We start from the raw sequence: 23,280 nt of genomic DNA, 5'->3' as shown, positions 1-23,280 counted from the left end.
ACCCATGTGTAAAGTCCTGTGCTAGGTGTTCTAGGGAGTAGATGCAAAGACCATATCCTTGCCCTCCAGCTATTTACTCTCTGTGGGAGAGAATATACTCACACAGCATAATAAGAAGCTGGTTATAGATTTACTTAATAGAGTTAAAAGTAAAGTACAGAGGGAGCCATAGGAAGGAAGAATTTCTGATTAGGAGCTAGAGAAAGCTTCCCTAAGGAGGGTTCCTTGGAGCTCTGTCTTGTGGGAGCAAGGAGGGGAGGCTTTGGATGAAGGAGGGAGGAGAGATGAGTGGAAGAATGAGAAAGGAATTCAGACTGAGAAATTAATATATAAATATTTGGTCTGGATCTAGGGGAACCAAAACTGTAGTGCTAATAAACTCTTAGGAATTCAGTATTCCAGCTAGCCAAATCATTGTATTTCAGAAGAGTAGTATGTGGCAGTGGGGAAGGGGTTTCTTGCCCTTCTACATTTGGGCTACCTGAGGATTTGAGTGACTTAGAGTTCACTTTTTTTTTGGTCCTCTTATTTTTGACCTTGAGTTGGTTTCTCTCTTGCTTCTGGTAAAACCACATGGTCAGAGAGGTAGATGTGACATTTTTAGGGAAGAGGCTTGAGGTGCGATTTAAAGCTGAACTGTATTTCCTGCACCTCGATGAGTAGAAGCCCTTTCTCCACCCCTCTTCATTGAAGGGAAATTTGGGCTGAGCTGAGTGAAAGGAGATGGACCTGGTGGATGGAGCCTTGGCCTGAGAGGGACTGGTCCAAGGGAAATATAGCTTCTTCCACAATTCAGAGTGGGTGGATGGGGTCTCCTGAGAAGCAGGGCCTGGAGAGCAGGATGGAGATTGACGTATGGCTATGCATTTGGATTTGGGAGATGTGCTTGAAGTCCCACCTTACAGACCTAATTTTTCATCTTCAAGGATGTGCCTAGATTCTTCATCCAGACTCTCTGGAAGCTGGAGGATATCTCTGCTCTTCAGCATTTGTGCTTAGGAAATGGAACATGATTATCTGGGGAAGAGTTCTCCTTCTCTATGGGAGGAGGAGGCCAGTTCTGAGGCCTCTGGACTGGTTCTGTCCTGAGATTTAATCTGATTTTAAGAAGGTAACCTTTACTCTTTCTCTGTTTAGAACTCAGTGACATATACACACCTTTGGTTGATACCTTGAATACTGAATGAACAGGCTTTTGGGTACCCTGGAGCAAATTGCAGGTCTTGCTCAAACTCACCTGGGAGCAGTTATTGGGTCAGAGAATCCCTGGTTTTACTAACAAGAGTCTCCAGTGTACTGGGTTTGAGTTATGGATTGCTCGTTGGGAATTCTTAACTTCCTGTCTCTCTTACTTTCTCTTCCTTCATTTAACAAATACTGTGCATACCAGCCATGTGGCTGGCATTGGGCTAAGTCCTGAGTGTTCCTGGAAGAGTAATGGCAAGCAAGACACAGTCTGCTGTCTTGGTGCTTGCTCATTGGAGGAGAAAGATAAGCCGATCATTATTGACCAGTGTGGGGCATGCTATGATGGGGGGAAGTAGAAAGTACTGTGGGAGCATGGGGAAGGGGAACCTACCCTGGCTCAGGGGTTGGGGAAGCCTTCGAGGACGAGTAAAGCAAAAGGAAGAAGTAGGGGGGTGGTAGAGGGCTGGTTTATTCAAGGGGGTGAGTTCCACCCAGGGCGGGTAGCAAGAACAAAGGCCTTTGTTGATGATGAAATTGGAATAGAAGGCAAGAGGAAGGAAATGGTCCAGGTGGGCAGGGGAGAGTCCTTGAAAGGCTTTGTAGCCTCATTAAAAGGGTTGGTGTGTATCTTCAGGGCAACAGGAAGCTGACAAAGATGACTTTAAAAGCCATATACTGACAGCATCCAAAGCATGTGAGAAAGATTACTTAGATGAAAGTTTGGAGGATGGATTCAAAGGGGCAAGACTGGCAATAGTAATCAGACTCATTCAAAAGCTTTTTTAGAATCTGAAGGGGAGGTGATGTTGATCTAATTTAGGGAAGAGATTGCAGAAGAGTCACATTCCACAGATATTACTAGGGTGGCATCATGGAGACCGAGAAATGGCTTGAATATGAGCTGAGGAAGAGGATGGCTTCCAAGGCCAATCTGAGGTTCCTGACTGGAGAAAGTAGCAGGACAGTGGTTTGAGTCCCAGGGTTTGTTCTTAGCTGGTAGTGGAACCTTGGATAAGCCACTTCTCTTCTCAGATCTTTAGTTTTCCCATTAGTTGAAGGGAACAACCCCTAGTCATCAACTTTGTCTGCTTGTGGTGGTTGGGAATCCACTGATAAAATCTATGTGAAAAGTAGCATCCTATATTCTTTCCATGACCCTAAAAGTCCTGGCAGAAGTGAAGTATGTCCTTACCCTGGTTATCTTTATAATTTGGACTCTTTGTATATAGACTTCCCCCCTTATCTACAATTCTAAGCACTTGGTCTCCCAGGAACTGATGAGGCCTCACTGAGGACCTCCTTGTGGATTCTCAGATTGACTTTTGCTGAAAACAATGATATCATTGAGTGGGTGGAGCAGAGCCAGACTCCTCAGCCAGTTTAAGGAGAATTGGGGTCTTTATGACTTCTGTACTTATGGTTGTCTTCCAGGCCCCTCCATAGCACCCATGTGCCCCACTGCCCCCTTTTCCTCCTCCTTCCACCCCTGAGGTTATGATTTTGCAGAAAACTGGCAGCCCCCATGTTTTCTTCTCTTGCATCAGTCTCCCTGGAGAGAGATCCAGATGGGCCACGGGGTAGAATGGCTGCATTATATCAGGCGTGGTTTCTCTTTCCAAGTCCCCCTTCCCGGGAAAGGAAGGACAAGTCATGGGAAGGGATTCCCTTGGAGGAAGACTGAAGTGCTAGAGAAAGAGGGAATCTAAGTGTTGGGAGAGATGTTAGACTCCTTGTATGCTAAAAGCTCTTTATCTGGCTTTAATGCTGGACTGGGGCTTCGGTAAGAATGCAGAGGTTAAACTGGCCTTTCATGTGTGTGATGACAGGAATATGGCTGTGGAAAAGGAGATTAGCAGTGTTGAGGATGGTGAGTCCCTGACCCCTAGGCAGCTCTTCCTCTCTCTGCTTTCCACACACCCACACTCGTGCACAGGCACCCCTCCTCCAAAGCTGTAGGCAGCTTGTTAAGGGAAACTGGGAGTTGATTGCTGCTCTGGTTTGCAGTAGTTCTAGCAAGGAAGGAAGTTTTTGGCCAGCCCAATAGGTTATAAAACAGAAACTTGGTTTCTAGGGACCAACTAGTAATACCTACCTTCTGTGTGGCCTGTTGGTGTTTTCAAAGTACTTTCACAGATGGCCTTGGAAAGAAAGAAAAATCAATTTCTGACTACCTGTTCAAGTTCTCAGCTGTAACAAAAGAGATTAGCAGAGAAAAACAGAAGTTTATTAAAGTGTATACATGGGAGGTACCCAGAAAAAAATAAATGACAGTTGGCAGTCAGGCTTCTGTAGCATCTTCAACAAAAGACAATAAGTTTGTAGAGAAATGGTAAGAAAAAGGAAAGAGGTTTTAGGCTTCTAAAGGCAGGTATACAGTGGAAGTGAGAAATAGATTTAAAGGCCTAGATCTGATAGACAGAGTGCCTGATGAACTATGGAATGAGGTTCGTGACATTGTACAGGAGACAGAGATCAAGACCATCCCCATGGAAAAGACATGCAAAAAAGCAAAATGGCTGTCTGGGGAGTCTTACAAATAGCTGTGAAAAGGAAAGAGGCAATAGCAAAGGAGAAAAGGAAAGATATAAGCATCTGAATGCAGAGTTCCAAAGAATAGCAAGAAGAGATAAGAAAGCCTTCTTCAGCGATCAATGGAAAGAAATAGAAGAAAACAACAGAATGGGAAAGACTAGAGATCTCTTCAAGAAAATTAGAGATACCAAGGGAACATTTCATGCAAAGATGGACTTGATAAAAGACAGAAATGGTATGGACCTAACAGAAGCAGAAGATATTAAGAGGTGGCAAGAATACACGGAAGAACTGTACAAAACAGATCTTCACGACCCAGATAATTATGATGATGTGATCACTCATCTAGAGCCAGACATCCTGGAATGTGAAGTCAAGTGGGCCTTAGAAAGCATCACTACGAACAAAGCTAGTGGAGGTGATGGAATTCCAGTTGAGCTGTTTCAAATCCTTAAAGATGATGCTGTGAAAGTGCTGCATTCAATATGCCAACAAATTTGGAAAACTCAGCAGTGGCCACAGGACTGGAAAAGGTCAGTTTTCATTCCAATCCCAAAGAAAGGCAATGCCAAAGAATGCTCGAACTACCGCACAATTGCACTCATCTCACATGCTAGTAAAGTAATGCTCAAAATTCTCCAAGCCAGGCTTCAGCAATATGTGAACCGTGAACTTCCTGATGTTCAAACTGGTTTTAGAAAAGGCAGAGGAACCAGAGATCAAATTGCCAACATCCGCTGGATCATGGAAAAAGCAAGAGAGTTCCAGAAAAACATCTATTTCTGCTTTATTGACTATGCCAAAGCCTTTGACTGTGTGGATCACAATAAACTGTGGAAAAATCTGGAAGAGATGGGAATACCAGACCACCTGACCTGCCTCTTGAGAAATCTGTATGCAGGCCAGGAGGCAACAGTTAGAACTGGACATGGAACAACAGACTGGTTCCAAATAGGAAAAGGAGTACGTCAAGGCTGTATATTGTCACCCTGCTTATTTAACTTTCATGCAGAGTACATCATGAGAAATGCTGGGCTGGAAGAAACACAAGCTGGAATCAAGATTGCCGGGAGAAATCTCAATAACCTCAGATATACAGATGACACCACCCTTAGGGCAGAAAGTGAAGAGGAGCTAAAAAGCCTCTTGATGAAAGTGAAAGAGGAGAGTGAAAAAGTTGGCTTAAAGCTCAACATTCAGAAAATGAAGATCATGGCATCCAGTTCCATCACTTCATGGGAAATAGACAGGGAAACAGTGGAAACAGTGTCAGACTTTATTTTTTTGGCCTCCAAAATCACCGCAGATGGTGACTTCAGCCATGAAATTAAAAGATGCTTACTCCTTGGAAGAAAAGTTATGACCAACCTAGATAGCATATTTAAAAGCAGAGACATTACTTTGCCGACTAAGGTCCGCCTAGTCAAGGCTCTGGTTTTTCCTGTGGTCATGTATGGATGTGAGAGTTGGACTATGAAGAAGGCTGAGCACCGAAGAATTGATGCTTTTGAACTGTGGTGTTGGAGAAGACTCTTGAGAGTCCCTTGGACTGCAAGGAGATCCAACCAGTCCATTCTGAAGGAGATCAGCCCTGGGATTTCTTTGGAGGGAATGATGCTGAAGCTGAAACTCCAGTACTTTGGCCACCTCATGCGAAGAGTTGACTCATTGGAAAAGACTCTGATGCTCGGAGGGATTGGGGGCAGTAGGAGAAAGTGACGACCGAGGATGAGATGGCTGGATGGCATCACTGACTCGATGGACATGAGTCTGAGTGAACTCCGGGAGTTGGTGATGGACAGGGAGGCCTGGCGTGCTGCGATTCATGGGGTCACAAAGAGTCGGACACAACTGAGCAACTGAACTGAACTGAACTGAAAGGCAGGTAACTGTGGGAAGGTAAATATTTGGGAACTGCATGATAGATAAAGGCTGGTTTGTAATGTTTGTTGTGTAGATTCCTCTGGTACCGTCTCCAGGCTGATGGGGCCTAAAACTATCTCTGCTGATTAGCTTTTGTCTTTCCTGGTAGAGGACCTTGGGCAACTGATGTCTTCTTTTTAGGCAAATGGAAGGAGGACAGGGACCTTTCCTTGTATCTGCTTCTTCTCAGTTGCCTTTGGCTCAAAATGATCCTCTCACTAAAGTTGCACATCCGGGGTGCTGTGATCTGCCACCCCTTCAGCCTCCTCTAATCCTCATGAGCGAGTTGCCACGTGGAGGGCAGGAAAGCAGTACTTGCCTCCTCCGCACCACCTAGCACAGTGCCTGGCACATGATTGGCCTCAGTACATATTTGTGGAATGGCTGTTCCAAAGAGGCCCTGCAAGTGCATGGCCTGAGGTTCTGAAGAGGTACCACACCTTGGCCAAGAATTCAGAGCAAATACATGATGAATTCAAGTGGGGAGGGACTTGGCCTTCCTGAGGTCACGTGCCCTGTAGTTTGTACCACATTGTGCTGCTTAATAAGCATTCATTGATGAGATTTCATGAACATCCTTCCTCTCTGCCTCCTGGCAGTGTCTGGATGGCCCAACTCTTGGATTATCTACTGCTGATGATTAGCTAACTTTATTTAGACTGATGAGTTTTGAAGCAAAATACAATTGTGTGATGTTGGTAGGTTACTTTCGTTCTTTTTCAAATTCTGCATTGGTAAGAGTAGAGGGTGGTGTGGGGAGAAGCACTGAACAGAGAACCTGATTACATATATAAAGATTTTTTTTGTTGCTGTCTGAAATTTATTCACAATCCCCCTCCTCTCCAAAAAACTGCTTTATGAGCAGGGTATGAGACAACAGAGTGAGGGAAAAGCTGAAGAAATAAGGCTTGAAAGGACAGGGTCCAGGAAGTTAGGTGGTCTCTTCCGGTGCCACCAATGGTGTGTCTCAGTTCCAGTCATTTTCACCAGGTGTCACTCATCTTGAAATTCAATGAAATGAGACCTGATTGTCCTACTTTGTTATGACTAACTCCAGGTAACCCAACTCAGCATGCAGCAAGAGGGGAATATTTCTCTAAATGCAAACTTGGCACTATTTTCCCAGGAAAATGGCAGAGATACTGGGCAGTCCAGGATAACACATGTCCACTGTGATCAAGGAAGACTTTTCAAGTTCAAACCTTCTTGACATGTGCATTTGCTGTGATTTGTCCTTTAGCATGCTGAAAAACACTGGGCAAGGTTTATCAAAGTTACTGGGATATTTAATCAGAGCCTAAAAGGGACCAGGAACTCACACGTAGGGCAGGTTCGTTTGTGGTCTTCACTTTTTGTTTGTTTGCTTTTATTCATGGGCTGGCCTACCTACTCCCTTTTTCTAAGCATATTTTCAGAGGTCCTGTGGTCTTAGAGGTTTCTTTTCTTCACTTGCCCCGTGTCTTATCCCCAAAGTTTACTATACAGTTTAACCATTGCCTCTTGCATTGACTCTTCCCTTCGGGTTAATCTGATAACTATGGTTATTTACCAGAAACTGTTTGCTAATGCACTAGGCACTTTTTTTTTTCAGCTTTCTCATTTCCCTGAACTCTTCTTATCCAATTCCCTAAGTGCCTATATGGGTACTTTACAGGACACTGCAAAACAAACTTATAAATTCCTCTTGGGTGAGCCATTCTGCAGGCCTCTTAGGTCCCTGACAGTTAAGCATCCCCACTCCAAGAGGTCAGCCCTGTTTGCACAGACAGGTTATTCATCGTGGAGGCAGCCAAGAGTGAGGCCTGAAGAGGATTAAATGAAGGCCCTGCTGACCAAAGGAGTAAATAGTGCTCATCCAAACATCCTTTGGTCAACAACACAAAAGCCAAACACAGGACCAGGAGCTGGTCGGAAGGGTGCAGGTCTTGTAGGAACTGGGAGAAGATGTAATGAGATGTGATCCGTGAAAAACAGTGTTGATTTAATGCATTGTTTGGACACTTCGTTAATAGAAGGAAAGACAACATGCTTTGGCTTTGCGCCAGGCTTGTGGGTGGCACCATCTTGCTTTGTGGCACTGCTCCTGGAGCTGGCCCTCTGGCAGCCACGATGCATGATCCAAGTGAGTGAGTGCAGTAGAGGAGATCTCCTACTCTTTACATCAGAAGAAACACCTCTGCCCAAGGAGTGCCTCTGCCTGTGGGCCCCTTATTTGGCTTTAGATCCTTGCCTTTGGCATGTTGCTTTGTTTCCATTCCTTTAGAGTCAGAGGTGAAATGAGCACGGCTTTGGAAGTCTTGGTTCTGAGACAGATTGAGCTCTCTCCTCCCCTTTTCTTTCTTGCTCTTTGAAAACAAAAGACAACAAAACACTACTTACTGAATCTGTTATTTTGTCCCAAATATGGACACTGGCCATTATACTAGAATGTCACTCTCTGCTTTTCAAAAGCTCTTCCCAGTGTGTTCCTGTCCTGGGTATCACCATTTCCATTTGAGAGAAAGGGAAACTGAGGCTGAGGAGCTTGTGACATGCTTAGTATTGCCTCTCTGGTTAAAAAAATATGAATGTAGAAATTTCCAAACATACCCAAAAGGAGAGAGACTAGTATTATCAAAACCTGAGAAACCCATTGTCTTGGTTTGAAAATTACCTGGCTTTACCCCATGTGCCCATAGATGTGTGCGTGCACTCAGTCGCTTAGTTGTGTTTGACTCTTGTGACCTCACGGACTGTAGCCCACCAGGCTCCTCTGTCCAGGCAAGAATTCCGAAGGGGGTTGCCCTTTCCTTCTCTAGATCTTCCTAATCCAGGGATTGAACCCAGGTCTCTTGCATGTCCTGCAATGGCAGGCAAATTCTTTACCAACCGCACCACCTGGGAAGCCCACATGCACATAGCTAGTCCTAGAGAAAATGTTCGCAGTGATATTTGTAGAAACAAATACTTTATACTTTACAAAGAGTTCTTTTGCTTTTGTTCATTTTATTTAGCAGATATTCATAGATACTTGTCTAACTTTGTATAACAATTCTATGAAGTAGATTCGATTATTTCCCCCATTTTATAGATGAGAAAACTGAGACTCAGAGAGGCTAACTAATTTGTCCAAATTCACAGAACTTAAAAATGTCATAGCTAGTATTTTGAATGTATTTTCTCATTTGATCCTTTCAGTGGGGCTATGAGATCATAATTATCACATTGTTTATTTGCAGTCTAGGAAACGGAATTTAGGTGGCTCAAGTGAAAACAGTTCTTTTTTTCACTAGTGAGCTTTTGTCTAAGTTTTATTTAATTAATGAGGGAACCGACAAAATTATAAAACTGGTATAAAAACTGGATAGATAAGGGAAACATATATAGGTGTACGTGTATATATGCATATATATTTCAATAGTGGACAGAGAATGCTGAGATAACATTGCTAAATTACATATAAAATTGGTTCCTATCCTAGGGGCAATAAAATCATAACCTTGAGGGTTATCTTTTCTGTTAGGTGGAAATCCTTTGCATCGATGTTGTATCTTATAAAGTTTTTACAAGTTAACATCTACTCTTACAGGGTTTTACAAGAGCTGCCTTAATTAATTGTAAATAGTCTTTCAAAGCTACATTTCCCCCGACGGAGTCCAAAGAACCTCAGTCAGGCTTCTCAGAGTCTGCAGTTTGTCAGTGCCCTTGTGTAACGTTGAAAGGCGCCACCGTGATCTTTTGCCTGATTTTCAGGGTTTGGAACGACAGCTGGAGTGTGCAACTGGTACTGAAACCAGCCCTGTCTGGGCCCTGGACTTGCCGTCTAGGTTGAGCTGGTGTCACCTTTAGATTTTGAGAGGGTGCTTTAGGAGGCTAGAAATGAGAAAAAGAATTAAGAATGTTAAAATTGGTATAATGGAGTAGAATTCCCACAGCCTGAAAAAGCATCACCTGGAAAAACTATTAAAAATATAGATTTCTGAGTCCTTCTCTAGAGACTTAAATTCTCAGTGGGGCCTGGGGTTTTATATTTTTCCACAGCATTTCCGGGTGTGATGTTGCTGTGGCGAGTCCCGTAATGACGGCGTTAGGAATATGAGTGAGAAATGAAAAAGCCTGTGTTACCAGCTCCACAGGTGGATGGGGTGAGGGAGCAGCTCCCCCGGAGAGGAGGAGAGGGACCAGCACAGCCTACCTCCCAAGCACTACCAGTGTATAAGTGCCCCAATACTCCTGAAAGAGCCAGATACGAAACAAGACCTGGGAGAAGGAGGTGTCAGTAAAAATAGCCGCTGGGATGAGCAGGCTCATGTTTGTTTATGCTGAGCTTGTCTGGGTAGGTTGTTTTTCAAGGTAGTTTGGAAATTGTTATCACTTGTCTTCACTGATTTGCTTATCTGTAGTAGCAGGGTAGGGGGATTGAACTCAGGAAGATGTTTTGCAAATTTGTTTTAGTCCTGTCACTTCTCTTTCCCCAGAAGGAGTTTTAAAGAAACTTATTTCTCTAAGTTTCTAAGAAGTTTCTTAGAAGTTTCTAAGAAGCATTTGAAATTGGTCTGACAAGTCCATAGCCTTTAAGGGCTTCCCTGGTGGCTCGGTGATAAAGAATCTGCCTGCCAAGCAGGCGATGTGAGAGTCTGATCCCTTGGTGGGGAAGATCCCCTGGAGAAGGCTCCCCACTCCAGTATTCTCGCTGGGAGAATCCCATGGAGAGAATCCCATAGACAGAGGAGGCTGGCGGGCTGCGGTCCATAGGGTTGCAAAGAGTCTATACAATTTAGCGATTTAGTTATTGTTTAATAACATATAATCATTAAAGGGACAGTTCTGGATTTGAGGCCTGTGAGCCTTGGAAAAGGTGAGTCAGGGCTGTTGCAACTGCAGCTTGTTTGGGGTCTGGCTGAGTGTACAGTTTCCAGGCCACCATGGGCAATTCTGTTGTCCTTCTCTGAAGAGTGACCTTACATTTTATGTCCAGTAGTTGGAAGACAGTTTATTTTCCCAGTTGGATTTCAAAAGACGCAAAGAGTCAGGAGATTGCTTGAGGACTTTGGGGCCAGGGCAGCCAGGGTTTCTCCCAAAGTGAGCACTGCAGTGAGCCTTGGGATGGTGTGCGATCTCTGCCTGCCGATGGGCTTGTGAGCCCTGAGGGCACGGGTGGGAGGCACTTCTTCAGAAACTGCTTTTCTGTCAAAGCCAGAAAAAGGAGGGGGCGGGGTGGGAAATCTTGGACAGTCCTTCTCTCTTCCTGGATGTACATCACTCACAACTGTTTCCTGAAAAACCTAATACACTCCAGTGGTGAGAGACGGCTTCCTGCAGATCTGCTGAGCCAGCCCCTTGTCAGAGAGGAGATGAGAACAAGATGTGGTTGGAGAAGGGACGGCTGGGCTGAGCTGGGCCACTCAGGGGCTCTGCGGCCCCGTCTCTGAGGGGATCGTCTTTGGTGCTTAGAGGGCATAGATGAGCCTAGCTTGGGGGCACTGGGGAGCATTTAAAAGCAGCGTTTTATGAATCAGTACAATTGCACAGATGGTAGTGATGAAACGTGACTCATCCTTTTGCTTATAGAAGGAAGGATGACCTTCCTGGCTAATATTGCAACCCCATTTGGGGAAAGGATTATTGAGGAATAAAGCAACTGAAATAGCGTTGAAGTCCTTACATGTCCATCCTCTTTATCTTGCCCTGTGTTTTGCTATCCCTTTTCTCTTCTCTGCAGATATTCTCACATCTAAGAGCCAGGAGCCTCCTTTTTGTGGCATCACATGTTCTCAAAACTGCTGTCATCACCATGAAATTGTTCCTTGGACTACTGCTGACAATGTTTTCATTTTATGCTTCTGCTTTCTAATATGCTTTTTCCTTCCTTGGAGAAGGAAATGGCAACCCACTGCAGTAATCTTGCCTGGAGAATTCTATAGACAGAGGAGCCTGGCAGGCTACAGTCCATGGGGTTGCAAAGAGTCAGGCATGGCTGAGCAACTATCACTCAGCTATCACTTCTAATAGAGACAGAGCAGACAGCTGCTTAAAAAGTGGTCTGGTCTAACAGACTTGGCTTTGAAACCTGCCTCTGACGCTGTGCTGTGACAGCTTGGACAAATTACAGGTCTTGAGGTCACAGTGTCCTCATAGGTGTGTTGTGAAGGTGGAATGATTTCACACTTAAATAAACACACATGAGCTATTTTGATGGCAACTTTTTGGGGTTTCTTTAGCTCAGAAAGATACAGGGTGCGATGGATGCAGAAAGGTGAGACAGGTGGATATTTCTGAAGTTTGCCTGCCTTAAAAATATGTTGCGAACTTGCGGTCTAGGGTGGTGGTTCTGCATGAGAATCATTCAAAGAGTTATTACAACAGATGTCTGGGCTCCAGTATCAGTTTCTGTGTTCTTCAGGCCATCTGGGATGAGGCCGGGCAGTCTGCATCGTTTTTTGTTTTGTTTCTAACAATCTGCATTTTAAACTAGTTCCTAGGTGATGCTGATGCTGCTGATCCTAAAAAGGGCAGTTAGGTGGAAGAATTGTTTCATGTAGACTCAGAAGACAGAATGAGGCCGGTGGGTACAGATTACAGAGAAAGGTAGCTTTTGGTTCAGTGTAACAACTTTCTCTAACTACCGTATGTGGTCAGGAATGGAGTAGGTGGTCCGGAGATGTCCAGTGCAGGATGGCCATTTGGCAGATTCCTACACAAGGTACAGGATTCATTTGTTCGTTCATTTATCCATTCATCCACTTTTTCACAGAATAAACCTGCCTGGTGCTAGGAGCTGAGCAGAAGCCTTGAACAAGGCAGCCGTGTGCTCCCTGTTCTCAAGGAACACATAGTCTAGCCAGTTTGGCTTAATGATTCTTGACGTCTCTCTCAGTGCTGAGGCTCTGAGTGACAGAGGCAGAACCTCAGAACAAGAAGGTGTAGAATGATGCTCACCCTTCTGAGGACGTGTGGCTGAGAACTGACAAGAATTTGGACTCCTCTGAGGTTGTCTGGATTGCTCTCTTTTTTGGATCATCCTGGTGTTACTAGATGAATATTCCACCCCACCCCTCAACTCCCAAGATGTTGAAGAGGCTGAGGATGTGGTTCCAAGAGTGCGCTTTGTGGGAACATTCACATCTGGCACCCGGGATGAACCATTATATTCTGAGCTCCTGACTGACCATCCATTATGCAGTCTGTAACGTAGACCACAGAAATGGGCTGCAGGAATGAGCTCATTGTTTTCTCGCCTCTTTCAAGTGATATACTGGGGAGTTTATGGCTGGGGGGGAGTTGGAAGGAAATAGGTAAATTCCGCCAGTTTTTCTTGGTTCTTCCCATCACAATCCCTGTTGAAAGCAATTGTGATAATCACTAATGTTTCCTGAGCTCCACTCTGAGCCAGGCCTGATTTTAAGTTCTTTTCATGCATTATGTCATTTTACTCTGATGACAACTCTGTTGAGCGGAAGGGTTTTTGCAGAAGAGGAAACAGGTTCAGAGAGGTAAAGTAACTCCCTTCTGGCTATAGAGATAGTAAATGTCAGAGCAGGGGCTGAAGCTTAGTCTCTCAGATTCCACACCATGCCCTAAGCTCCTAGCATGCTCAGTGACTACCTGCTTCACTCACTCATTCATTCATTCAGTAGTTAACACATCCTTCCTTTGAGTAAATGTTAAGCATCAGTATATACTGGTGAGCAAACAGCTTGGCCTCTGTCCTCCTGGGGCTTAGAGTTTATCTCCTTCAGACAAATGGGTGACTCTTCCCTTAGATCCTTGGCTGGTTAAATGTTAAGGAGAAAGAGGAAGAAAGAATCTGGCAGTTTAGCTACTGACCCAAACTTGCCATGTAAGTTGGAATTTCTCTACACAAACTAGGTTTTCTGCTTTGCTTTGTTTTTACATCTCCCTGTTGGGTTTCTTTTCTTCTTGTTCAGGGCTGGATGTTGAAGGGCTTGATATCATGCAGGAGAAGATCTTTGTGGCATTTGCCTTCTGACTGTGCTCTGGGGGCGGAGGGGAATCTGAGAGTCTGGAGTCCCAGAACTTAGAGCTGGAAGTGACTCTGGAGTGACCCTAGAAACCCTCTTCAGTGACCCTGTCTTGTGGGAAATGTCACCTCTTACAAAACCAGGGTGGTCCCTGAGGATTCCTTTGGCTTTCTGCGCTGGCACCAGCTTGTATTTTTTTCTTTTTTTAAAAGGCAGTTTCAAATTAGATTTTCCGTTTTCAAAATAAACACGTGATAATTATTTTTTTTTTTAATCAGCCAGTTTTTCAGAAATATACAGCTTACATTGTGAACATCTTCTGTAGTCCCCTGAGATCACTACCACTACCGACAGGCATGTCCTTCTCCAGCTATTGTCAATGCCTGCCCTAGTGTATACTGCTATTACTTTTCCATTTAAAGGGATTTAAAAAGTACATACTTCCCTGAAATTTTTCATCTGACTCCATTTTAAACATCTTTCCATAGTAAAAGATAGAGATCCACTTAATTCTTTTTTGTTAGACTCCAATTTTTAATGATGCCTTCCATTAAAAACCATTTTGCTTCCTAACCTCGATTTTCTTTAGATTCATTCTGCTTTTAATGTGGCTGAACTAGTTGAAGAATCCATTTGGCATTTTTATTGCTCTTTTAAGTTTCAGAGAAATTCTGAAAGCCTTATTCGGGGTCACCTTGCCTTGGGCGAAGGATTCTTAACCTCAACTTCTAGAGGTCTGTAACAGGAGAGAAACCAACATCCAATTTTAGAAAGAAAAAAAAAAGAAATATTGAAAAGGTAACACACAGAACCAGGGCTCAGGAAATCTGAACCATTAAGTCTCATAAAAGATGGGCAAAGGAAACTTCCAGAATCCTTGCAGCAGGAACAAAGGAGCAGATAAATAGCTCCTATCTGTTACGTTCTTGCAGCATTACTCCATTGGCTTGGCTTGCACAATGGGCCAAGGCTAGGTAGGATACCTTGATTGTCAATTGTCAATCTTAACAAAACCTGCAACAGGGAGGAGGGATTCCCTTAAAGAATGGTTGGTGTGCTGATACCAAAAGTTAGTGGATGTGCTGGGAAAATAATCAATTAAGGTATATAGTAGGGTCCACAGACCCTAGGAAATTCTGTGAGTGTGTTTGCACATGATCTTCCCAGGACCCAGAACAAATTAAGATCTAATATCACTGCTTTGGTGCTCAGCAGCATCTGGTTGTGGCTGAATTAAGTGATGATCCCAGTGAACACAAAATTCATAACCAACTTCATTCTGCTTTTCTTTTTATTCCTTAAGCCCTTCTGTAATGCTGCCCTGTTTCTTCTGCATGGAGGTGCTTGGGGGTGGTTCTACCAGGTTCAGTTAGGATCTCTGGCTACTGTTGCCAGGAGGGTAAAGTCTATTTTCTAAGGAGACAAATGTCTTTTTTTATTCTATTCAGGCACCTTTTTGCTCCAGCCTACACAGAAACGCGTTATACTCCAAGTGGCGACGCTCAAACCACTACCCTGAAATCCGAGGTAAGTTCAGATCAACACATATCTCCCAGGCAGCTTCCCTGTCACAACCCCACCCCTAGGAAGCCAGGAGAGCAGCTCAGTGAAGACAATGCCTCCGCTGAAGGAACTGTTTTCCCTGACTGAGATCCAGGGAATGAGCAGGAAAAACAACATATCAATTTGTTGTTTCATGGATTCATAATGCTTTGCTGGCTAAAAAGGTGAAATAAACCATATTTTAAGCTTATGGCATCTGATTAAAATTGATACAAATCACTGTATTGCCCACATCCTAACAAAAATCTAAGTAAAAGAAATGATTTGCGATTGTTTCACCTAGTCAGGTGTTAGTTGCTTTTTCACATGGGTGGGTAAAGTTTTGTGATCTGCTTTGTCAATGTGAGTTTAGGATGTGAAGATTTTCTTATTTTGCTGCTATTTTCATATTGACTATTTTTCTCCCTCAAACTTGAGTCTGGCTATTAGTACAGAAATTTAAGAAAAAAAAATTTTAATTCATTTATTTTTAGCTGCGTTGGGTCTTAGCAGTGTTCGGGCTCTCTAGTTGTGGTGTGTGGGCTTAGTTGCCACCCGTCATGCAGGATCTTAGGCTTCCCTGGTGGCCCAGCAGTAAAGATTCCACCTGCAGTGCAGGAGACAAGGGTTTGATCTCTGGTCTGGAAAGATCCCCTGGAGGAGGAAATGGCAGCCCATACCAGTATTCTTGCCTGGGAATTCCCATGGACAGAGGAACCTGGTGGGCTGCGGTCCATGAGCTTGCAAAAGAGTGGGACATGACTTAGCAACTAAACAACAACGACAGGTAGGATCTTAGGTCCCGGACCAGGGATCGAACCCACAGCCCCTGCATTGAAAGCTGAATTCTTAACCACTGGGCCACCAGGGAAGTCCCTTGCACAAAAATTTGTCATTTAAAAGCTGGTCTTTCAGTTTTAGTCTTTTAGTTTGCTTCATCATGCCATTTGGTCACCAGTGGACATTTAAGTTCGTGAATCACACACATTTCATGATTTGCTAGCTTTTCCTAGAGGGGACCTGTTAGAATTTGTAGGATTAGAGTCAGTTCAGTTCAGTTCAGTTCAGTTGCTCAGTCGTGTCCAACTTGGATTAGAGTAGTGGTTCTCAATTAGGAGTGATTTTGGTTTAAGTAATTTCTTAAAAACCTTTGTTGAATATGTTGGTAACTAACATAATAAAGCAAGGAAAATATGCTTCATGATGATTTATACCAATGTTAATCAGGTGCAAATAAACTAAAATGTTCTATTTGTTTCTTTGACCATTTTAGCCAACAAAGGATGGGAGGCTTGGCAATGTATGGAGATAGTTTGGATTGTCATGACTGGGAGGTGGCTGCTACTGTCTGGTGGGTAGGGGCCAGGGATGTGCCAGTTACTCTCCAGTGCACCGGCATCCCTCCACAGCAGTTATCCTGTCTCAAACGTCAGTGGTGCCCAAGTTGAGAAATTCCAGTTCTCAGACTCTGTTCTTGTCTGGAGAATCCCATGAATAGAGGAGCCTGGCAGGCTACAGTCTGTAAGGTCACAAAGAGTCGGGTACAACTGAAGCAACTTATCACTCTCAAACTCTATGGCAAAGAGCAGGGGTGAAGGAGAGGGGAAGATGGATGCAGGCAGGAGGAGCAGTGTCTTTGCCTCTGGGGTCGGGCATCATGGGCTTTCATGGGTGCAGACCTGGGAGGTGTGCCGGGTAGGCAGCACAGTGCCTCAGTGCCCCTCCAACAGCTTCCTGTGGAACCCGAGATTCCCACATGACCCTGTCCTTAAAATAGCCCTGCCAGTCTTTAGAATAGCCTAGAAGACAATGACAGCCACTGTCAGTTGTTAACAGCACAGATGAGTTGGTCAGATCACCCTTGAGTGAGGAGAGGGACACAGGACAGTTATGTTTCGGTGGGGTCTGTGAGGTCTGAAGTAAGTAGGTACTGCGGGGCTATGTTGGATCTTTGGATGTGAGGATCAGTGCTGCCTTCTTCACTGAGACCTTCCTGGATGGGGAGGGAGTGGCCAGTGCCTGCAGCAAAGTAGCCCGTGTCCTTTCATCTCTGGGGGAGCTGGCCCCAGCTGTAGCTCCACACCTTTCATGGCCCCTGGTTGAAACTTCTTCCTCGCTTCAGACTTCGGTTCTCTGTCTCCGGCAAGATGGGAGGGGACGGACAAGCGCCGGAAGCCCCTCACCATTATGACCTCACAAAGCACCCTCCTCTGCGTTGGGCTCTTGCACTTCTGTACCCAGAGCCGAAGAATGGGTCTCAGTGCATGAGTTTGCCATGAGCTCATGCTTCCTGCTACGAAAGCCCCCTCTGGGTGGCCCCCTCAGGCCGAGAGACTGAGAAGGAATGCGATGACTTCATGGCTGTTGTGTTCATGTGCTTGTTCTTTGTGTTCTCAGGATTGGGCAGAGATGCTGTGAGGGCCTTTGACAAACAGAGGGCAGTGAGAGAACTTCCCCTCCCTCCCAGACAGCCCCTCCTTCCCAAAGGGCTCGTTGACCAGTGTGCATCTCAGCTAATGTAGGGTGACTCTGTTTTCTTGTTCAGTACATCCCCCTCCTGCTGGGGTCTTGCAAAGCCCCCACCCAGCCCCGGGGGTTCCTAGTCAGTATTCTTATTTGGGAGCTGAAGACCCAAAGAGAAATGGGAATGGAATAAACCACTTAGCTTCAGCTGACCCAAGTGATGTAGACCACACTCTCTCACAAAACTTGGCTGGGGGTAGTGGGAGTTCTGGGAACCTGATCCTGCTCATTGCCAGGCCCGTGGGTTCCAGCCCTGATCTAGGTCAGGTCGCAGGGGGAATGGTGTGTTCCAGTAGAACAAATTGCAGAGTTTGGGGTCTGAAGCCAGGGTTTTAGTCTTGGCTTTAACCAGCTGTGTGACCTGAAAAACCCTTTCAGCCATATTAACGTTGAGTTTCCTCATCTGAATATTGGATACGCTAAGATATGACTCTCAGGGATATGGAAGGGTAAGATGAATCACTGACTTTTAAGCATCTCTTCCAACACTACATTTTACAGATGAGGAAATTGAGAGAAGATGGGAAAAAGGAGCATGTTTTTTTGCTTGCTCTCAGCAGCAAGGCTTAGACTAACACCTCAGTCTGAGTCAGTGTTGAAAGATAATAGAGCTTTTTATTTTTATTTTTAATATTTATTTGACTGTGCTGGGTCTTAGTTGCAACGTGGAAGCTCTTAGTTGTAGCACGTGGGATCTAGTTCCCTGACCAGATATTGAGCCCCAGCCTCCCTGCCTTGGGAGTATGGAGTCTTAGCCACTGGATCTCCAAGGTTCCGATAATAGAGCTTTGACAAATTAAGCCCATGTACTTTGCTGGGTCTGCTTTTGCTAAGATAGGCCGAGTGTGGAGCCTGAAATCAGGCTGCTAGGGTTTGCATCTGCACTTTGCACTGTGGTCTGTGAATGACTTGAAACCTCTCCAACTTTAGTTGAGAGTGAGAATAACGGTATCTACCTCATAAGACTATGATCAAAATTAAAGGGAAAAAAAAATCTGTGTAAGTTGTTTATCCAGGAGCAGTAGCTGGGTAGATGTTAGCTCTTGTTGTTAGTACCAGTAAATGGCAGGCATTATTATGTCACGAGGTGATGTGTGTGAAGACCCTTTATATATTTAAAGCATGTTACACTGCAGTCACACCTAGAGCTGGGCGGTACTGGAACTGGAGAATGTGGACAAATGGCTTACTTAGCTGTCTCCTGGTTCACAGGCCTGCCTGCTGGGGACCAGGGAACAACCGCAGTCAAGTGTGGTCCTGGTGATGGCTCAGTCAGACTGTTGTTATGTGGGCAAATGCCGGACATTTCTGATTGGCCCTGCTCACGGGATGCTGGTGGGGAAAGATAAGGCTTCCGTATCTGCAACTACATAGTTTACATCCTTTTTAAGACCTTAGAACCAGACTGCGCTCTGGGGATTTTACCTTTTTTCTCTTTGCTCCAACTTATCTCTTTTGACTTATTTGGGATGAAGTTTATAGGAATGTGTCCCTTGTTATCACCCATAGGTCTGCTGAGGACAGCCCTGGTTTGTGTCCATCTGTCTGGTTTAGCGCTTTATCACTCTCAGCAGAGTCCTGCTTTGCCTCATAAATACTCTGGCTACCCTATTTATCAAACATTCTGCTGACACCTCAAACTTTATTTCAAGCCATTCTTTATGATTTGTATTTCTGTATGACTTTTAAACTACGACTGGCTCTCACAAGACGCTAAGTCCTGTGAAGTCTGGACTCTACTCACTGTGGTATCTTAGGGCCTAGCCCCGGGCCTGGCACATTGTGTGTAGCCAGGAGGAATCCAGCTGGGTTGGGAAGACCAGATGGCTGTGACATATGCCCTGGTGAGAGCACAGCAGCAGGCCTGCAAGTGTCCATGGACACAGGTGCAAAGTCAGGTCTGGTCCAGGTGTGCAGGGGATTCAAGGGAGGCAGGGAAGATGGGTGATAGATCAGTTTCCTAGGGCCGCTGCAGCAAAGTACTGTAATCTTGGAGGTTTAGGACAATTAGAAATGTGTTCTTTCACATCACTGAAGGCTAGAAGTTCAAAACCAAGGCCATGCTCTCCCCGTAGTCTCTAGGGAAGGATCCTCCATAGCCTCTTTCAGCTTCTAGTGGCTCCTGGCCGTCCTTGGTGCCCACTGGCTTCTAGTTTCATCTCTCTAATCTCTGCCTCTACCTGCAAATGGCCTTCTTCTTGGTGTGTGTGTCAGTGTCCTTTTCTCTTTTCAGAAGGATTCTAGTCCAGTATTGCCTCATCTTGATTTAATTACATCAAGACTCTGTTCCAAGTAACATCACATTCTGAGGTTTTGAGTAGATATGGAGTTTTTTTTTGTCTGTACCACATGGCCTGTGGGATCTTAGTTCCCCGATAGGGATCAAACCTGTACCCCCTGCACTGGAAATGCAGAGTGGGTAGACGTGAATTTTGGTGGGGACACAGTTCAGCTCTCATGGGGGGTGGTCACAGAGGTGACTCTAGTGGTGAGGCAAGCTTTTCGGAAGCCAGTGTTTCCTGTGACCAGCATCATGTTATAGAAAGAGATCTGAAATCCTGGCTTCTCCAGCCAGCAGAGAGACCTTCAGCAAATCCCTTTGCTCCTCTGAGTCTTGGCTTCTTCATCGATTCAGTGGGGATGATGGCATCCGCCCTGTCCCTCCTCCCAGGAGTATCATGAGGATCAAATAAAACAGTGGCTGGGAAAGCTCTTTGCAGACCTGAGGTTACGGTAGGTGTACAGTCGTCCCTGACTGTCTCTGGATGCCAGCATGCTGACTTGTAGTGTCCTGTGGTCTGACTGCCGCTCTCTCCTTGCTAGGATCACTGCTTTTACCACGGGACGGTGAGGAAGGCGGAGCAGTCCAGCGTCACACTCAGCACCTGCCGGGGAACGAGGTAAGAGGCCCTGCAGTGCGAGGGGCACCTGGCTCTCTCCCCAAGAAGGGAATGTTGAGGACAAGTGGGGCTGGCCTTGGGCAGGGACTTTGAGAAGCTGTCCGTAGAGAATGTGTACAAGCCAGCTCTGAGAAAAGCTGAGCTTGGGAGGGACAAGGGAATGATAATCCTTCATGATGATGATAAAAATAACCCACAAATTCACTGGGACTGAGCATACTCTTTCCTGAGGAACTTGAGGTGTTATTATTATTTGGGCATGAGGAAGCCAGCAGAGTAGGAGACAGCTGCCATTAGAAAGATGGCTGTATTCAAGATCCCAAGAGGTTGGGGCGTGCCATGTTTGGTGGGGGGCCGAAGGGTCACTCAGGAGGCAGAGGGGGAGAAGGGAATATGGGCAAGTCTTTATTATGGTTTTTATGGGAAGGAACAGGCAAGGTGGGGTAAGCAGCTTAGGATTGGCTAGTTTTAATAGTTTCAGTGGGATCTGGGGCATGGGGCTGTCACTAGGTGCCTGGTACCTGGCCCTGGGGTGAACAGGCAAGGGAGTGGTGGCCCAGAGAATTAGATCCCCATTGGAGCAGCATGCTGTGCTCACTGGTGAGTTCTGTCTCAGGGAATTGGCTAACCCTGGGGGCAGGGGCAAGGCCCCAGATGTCAAAGCACCAAAATACAGGACGTAAAGGAAATGGTTCATACACTTGAAATTGATGAGTTTGAGCATTTATTCCCACTTCTTTGCTCTTCTCCAGTAGAAGTGCTTATAAGCAGTAAAAAGGGAAATGGGCAGCTAGTGAAAAAGAGCAGGAAGAGAAGGGAGGAGCAAGGATAATCTTCAGGACAGGAAATGAGGTGAAAAGTTCCATCTAGATGGCATGTTGGAAAGAGAGTGACTTCATTCTGTGAGCCAGACAACCTGGCTTTGAGCCAATAGCAGTTGACCAGCTCGGTCACTTGTAAAATATGGGTAAGGGAAATAGACCTCTGTCATGTTGTGAGGGTTGCACATTGAGGTAGCACAATAGCATAGATTGTGCTAATAGATAGCTAACTGGCCCGTACATACGGGCACTTGGTCACCTCCCAGACCCTTGCTTCTTAGGTGAGGCCCACAGAGGTGCATCATCAACATCACCTAGGAGCTTGTTCAAATGCAGTATCTCAAGTCCCACCCAGACCTACTGGATCTTAACCTGTATTTTACCAGGATCCCCAGATGACTCGTGTGCAAGTTATAGTTTATACCTGAGTATGTGTGTCCCTTGAGAATATGAATTCTGTCTCAGTATCTGTTTCCCTCCTCCAGCCTACCCTGGTGCTTTGCATATAGTAGGATTTACATGTCTATTAAAGTAATATCATTTATTTATACTCTTCCCACCCTTGCTTCCTTTTGGAAAAGGGATGATGATTTGAAAAACCTAATTGTCTATACTAATTGCCTCAGTTTTAATTGCCTATACTAGGTAGTACCCAGTGTGTTGGTAAACTAGCTCTGTGAAAACAAAAACAGAAGTAAAGCCCTTATTTTTAGCATTTGCCAATATAGTGATAAAAGTATTCCCACCATGACCAATTCAAAGCTCTCAGTGTGACGTTACTAAAGGCATCATTGGGAAGATTTACACATGTTAGCTCTCATGAGCCAGAAGGAGGTGTTTCTACGTGTACCCTTCCTCTCTTGATTGATTCAGTCAATAATTGTTTCTTTTTTTTTAATTAATTTTTATCAGAATATAGTTGATTTACAGTGTTTTGGGTTAGTTTCGGCTATACAGTAAAGTGGATCAGTTTTATATATCCACATATCCACTCTTTTTTAGTTTCTTTTCCGATATAGGTTACTAGGGAGTATTGAGTAGGGTTCCCTGTGCTGAACAGTAGGTACTTATTAGTCATCTAGTTTATATACAGCAGTGCATATATGTCAGTCTCAATCTCTCAATGTATCCCTTCCCCTGCTTTTCCCCATTGGTAACCACAAGTTTGCTTTCTGCATCTGGGACTCTGTTTCTGTTTTGTAAATGAGTTCATTTGTACCATTTTGTTTAGATTCCTCATATAAGTGATAGCATAATATTTATCTTTGACTTACTTCACTCATTATGGCAGTCTCTAGGTCCATCCTTGTTGCTGCAAATAGCATAATTTTGTTCTTTTTTATGGCTGAGTAATATTCCATTTTATATATGTACTACAGCTTTTTTTATCCGTTCATCCATCAGTGGACATTAATGATTGCTCCTTTCATTCAGCAAGTTAATATTGGCTGTCTGTTCTCTGCCAGTGCCCCACACAGGTGGAGGGAAGACAGGCATATAAAAGTAGCTTCCTGAGCCTTCAGTCTTGTCTGTAAAGTGGGCATGGATGATAGGTATGGTGGAGAATGCCAAGTGCTAAAGCATGCAGACAGGATTATTGTCATCTTACCACAGTGAAGCCATTCTGAGACTCACCCAGGCTTGCATGCCAATGTGAGGCCCATCATGCTGCTGATCCCACGTGTTTGTTTATAAATCGAGCCATGTCTCCTCTGTAAGCCTTCAGGCTGAGTCGGCCGGAGGGAATTAGGCAGGAAACAAGCTTTGGCTGGGAGGCCATAACAGTGGCCCCAAATCCCCTGCTCAAGTGACCTGATTGAGCCTAGCCAACTCCCAGTGGTGTTTACAGGCCCAGCCACCACCACCTGCAGCCTGCAAGTAAACAACGTC

General features: G+C 44.9%; 1 protein-coding gene across 2 annotated transcripts in view; it reads left to right on the top strand.

Moving 5' to 3' along the window:
- The window catches only part of ADAM19 (ADAM metallopeptidase domain 19), a 95,498-nt gene that overhangs the window by 25,784 nt on the left and 46,434 nt on the right, over positions 1-23,280 (top strand). For both annotated transcript variants that reach the window (XM_069592498.1, XM_069592497.1), the window contains exons 4-5: positions 15,053-15,131; positions 20,493-20,569. In XM_069592498.1, coding sequence (XP_069448599.1) covers positions 15,053-15,131; positions 20,493-20,569 — 156 coding nt within the window. The remainder of the gene's footprint in view (positions 1-15,052; positions 15,132-20,492; positions 20,570-23,280) is intronic.

Source organism: Ovis canadensis, chromosome 5 (assembly GCF_042477335.2).
Source record: "Ovis canadensis isolate MfBH-ARS-UI-01 breed Bighorn chromosome 5, ARS-UI_OviCan_v2, whole genome shotgun sequence".
NCBI classification, from domain to species: Eukaryota; Metazoa; Chordata; class Mammalia; order Artiodactyla; family Bovidae; genus Ovis; species Ovis canadensis.
The sequence above is the reverse complement of the archived record's forward strand: the minus strand, read 5'-3'. Positions and strand labels throughout refer to the sequence as shown.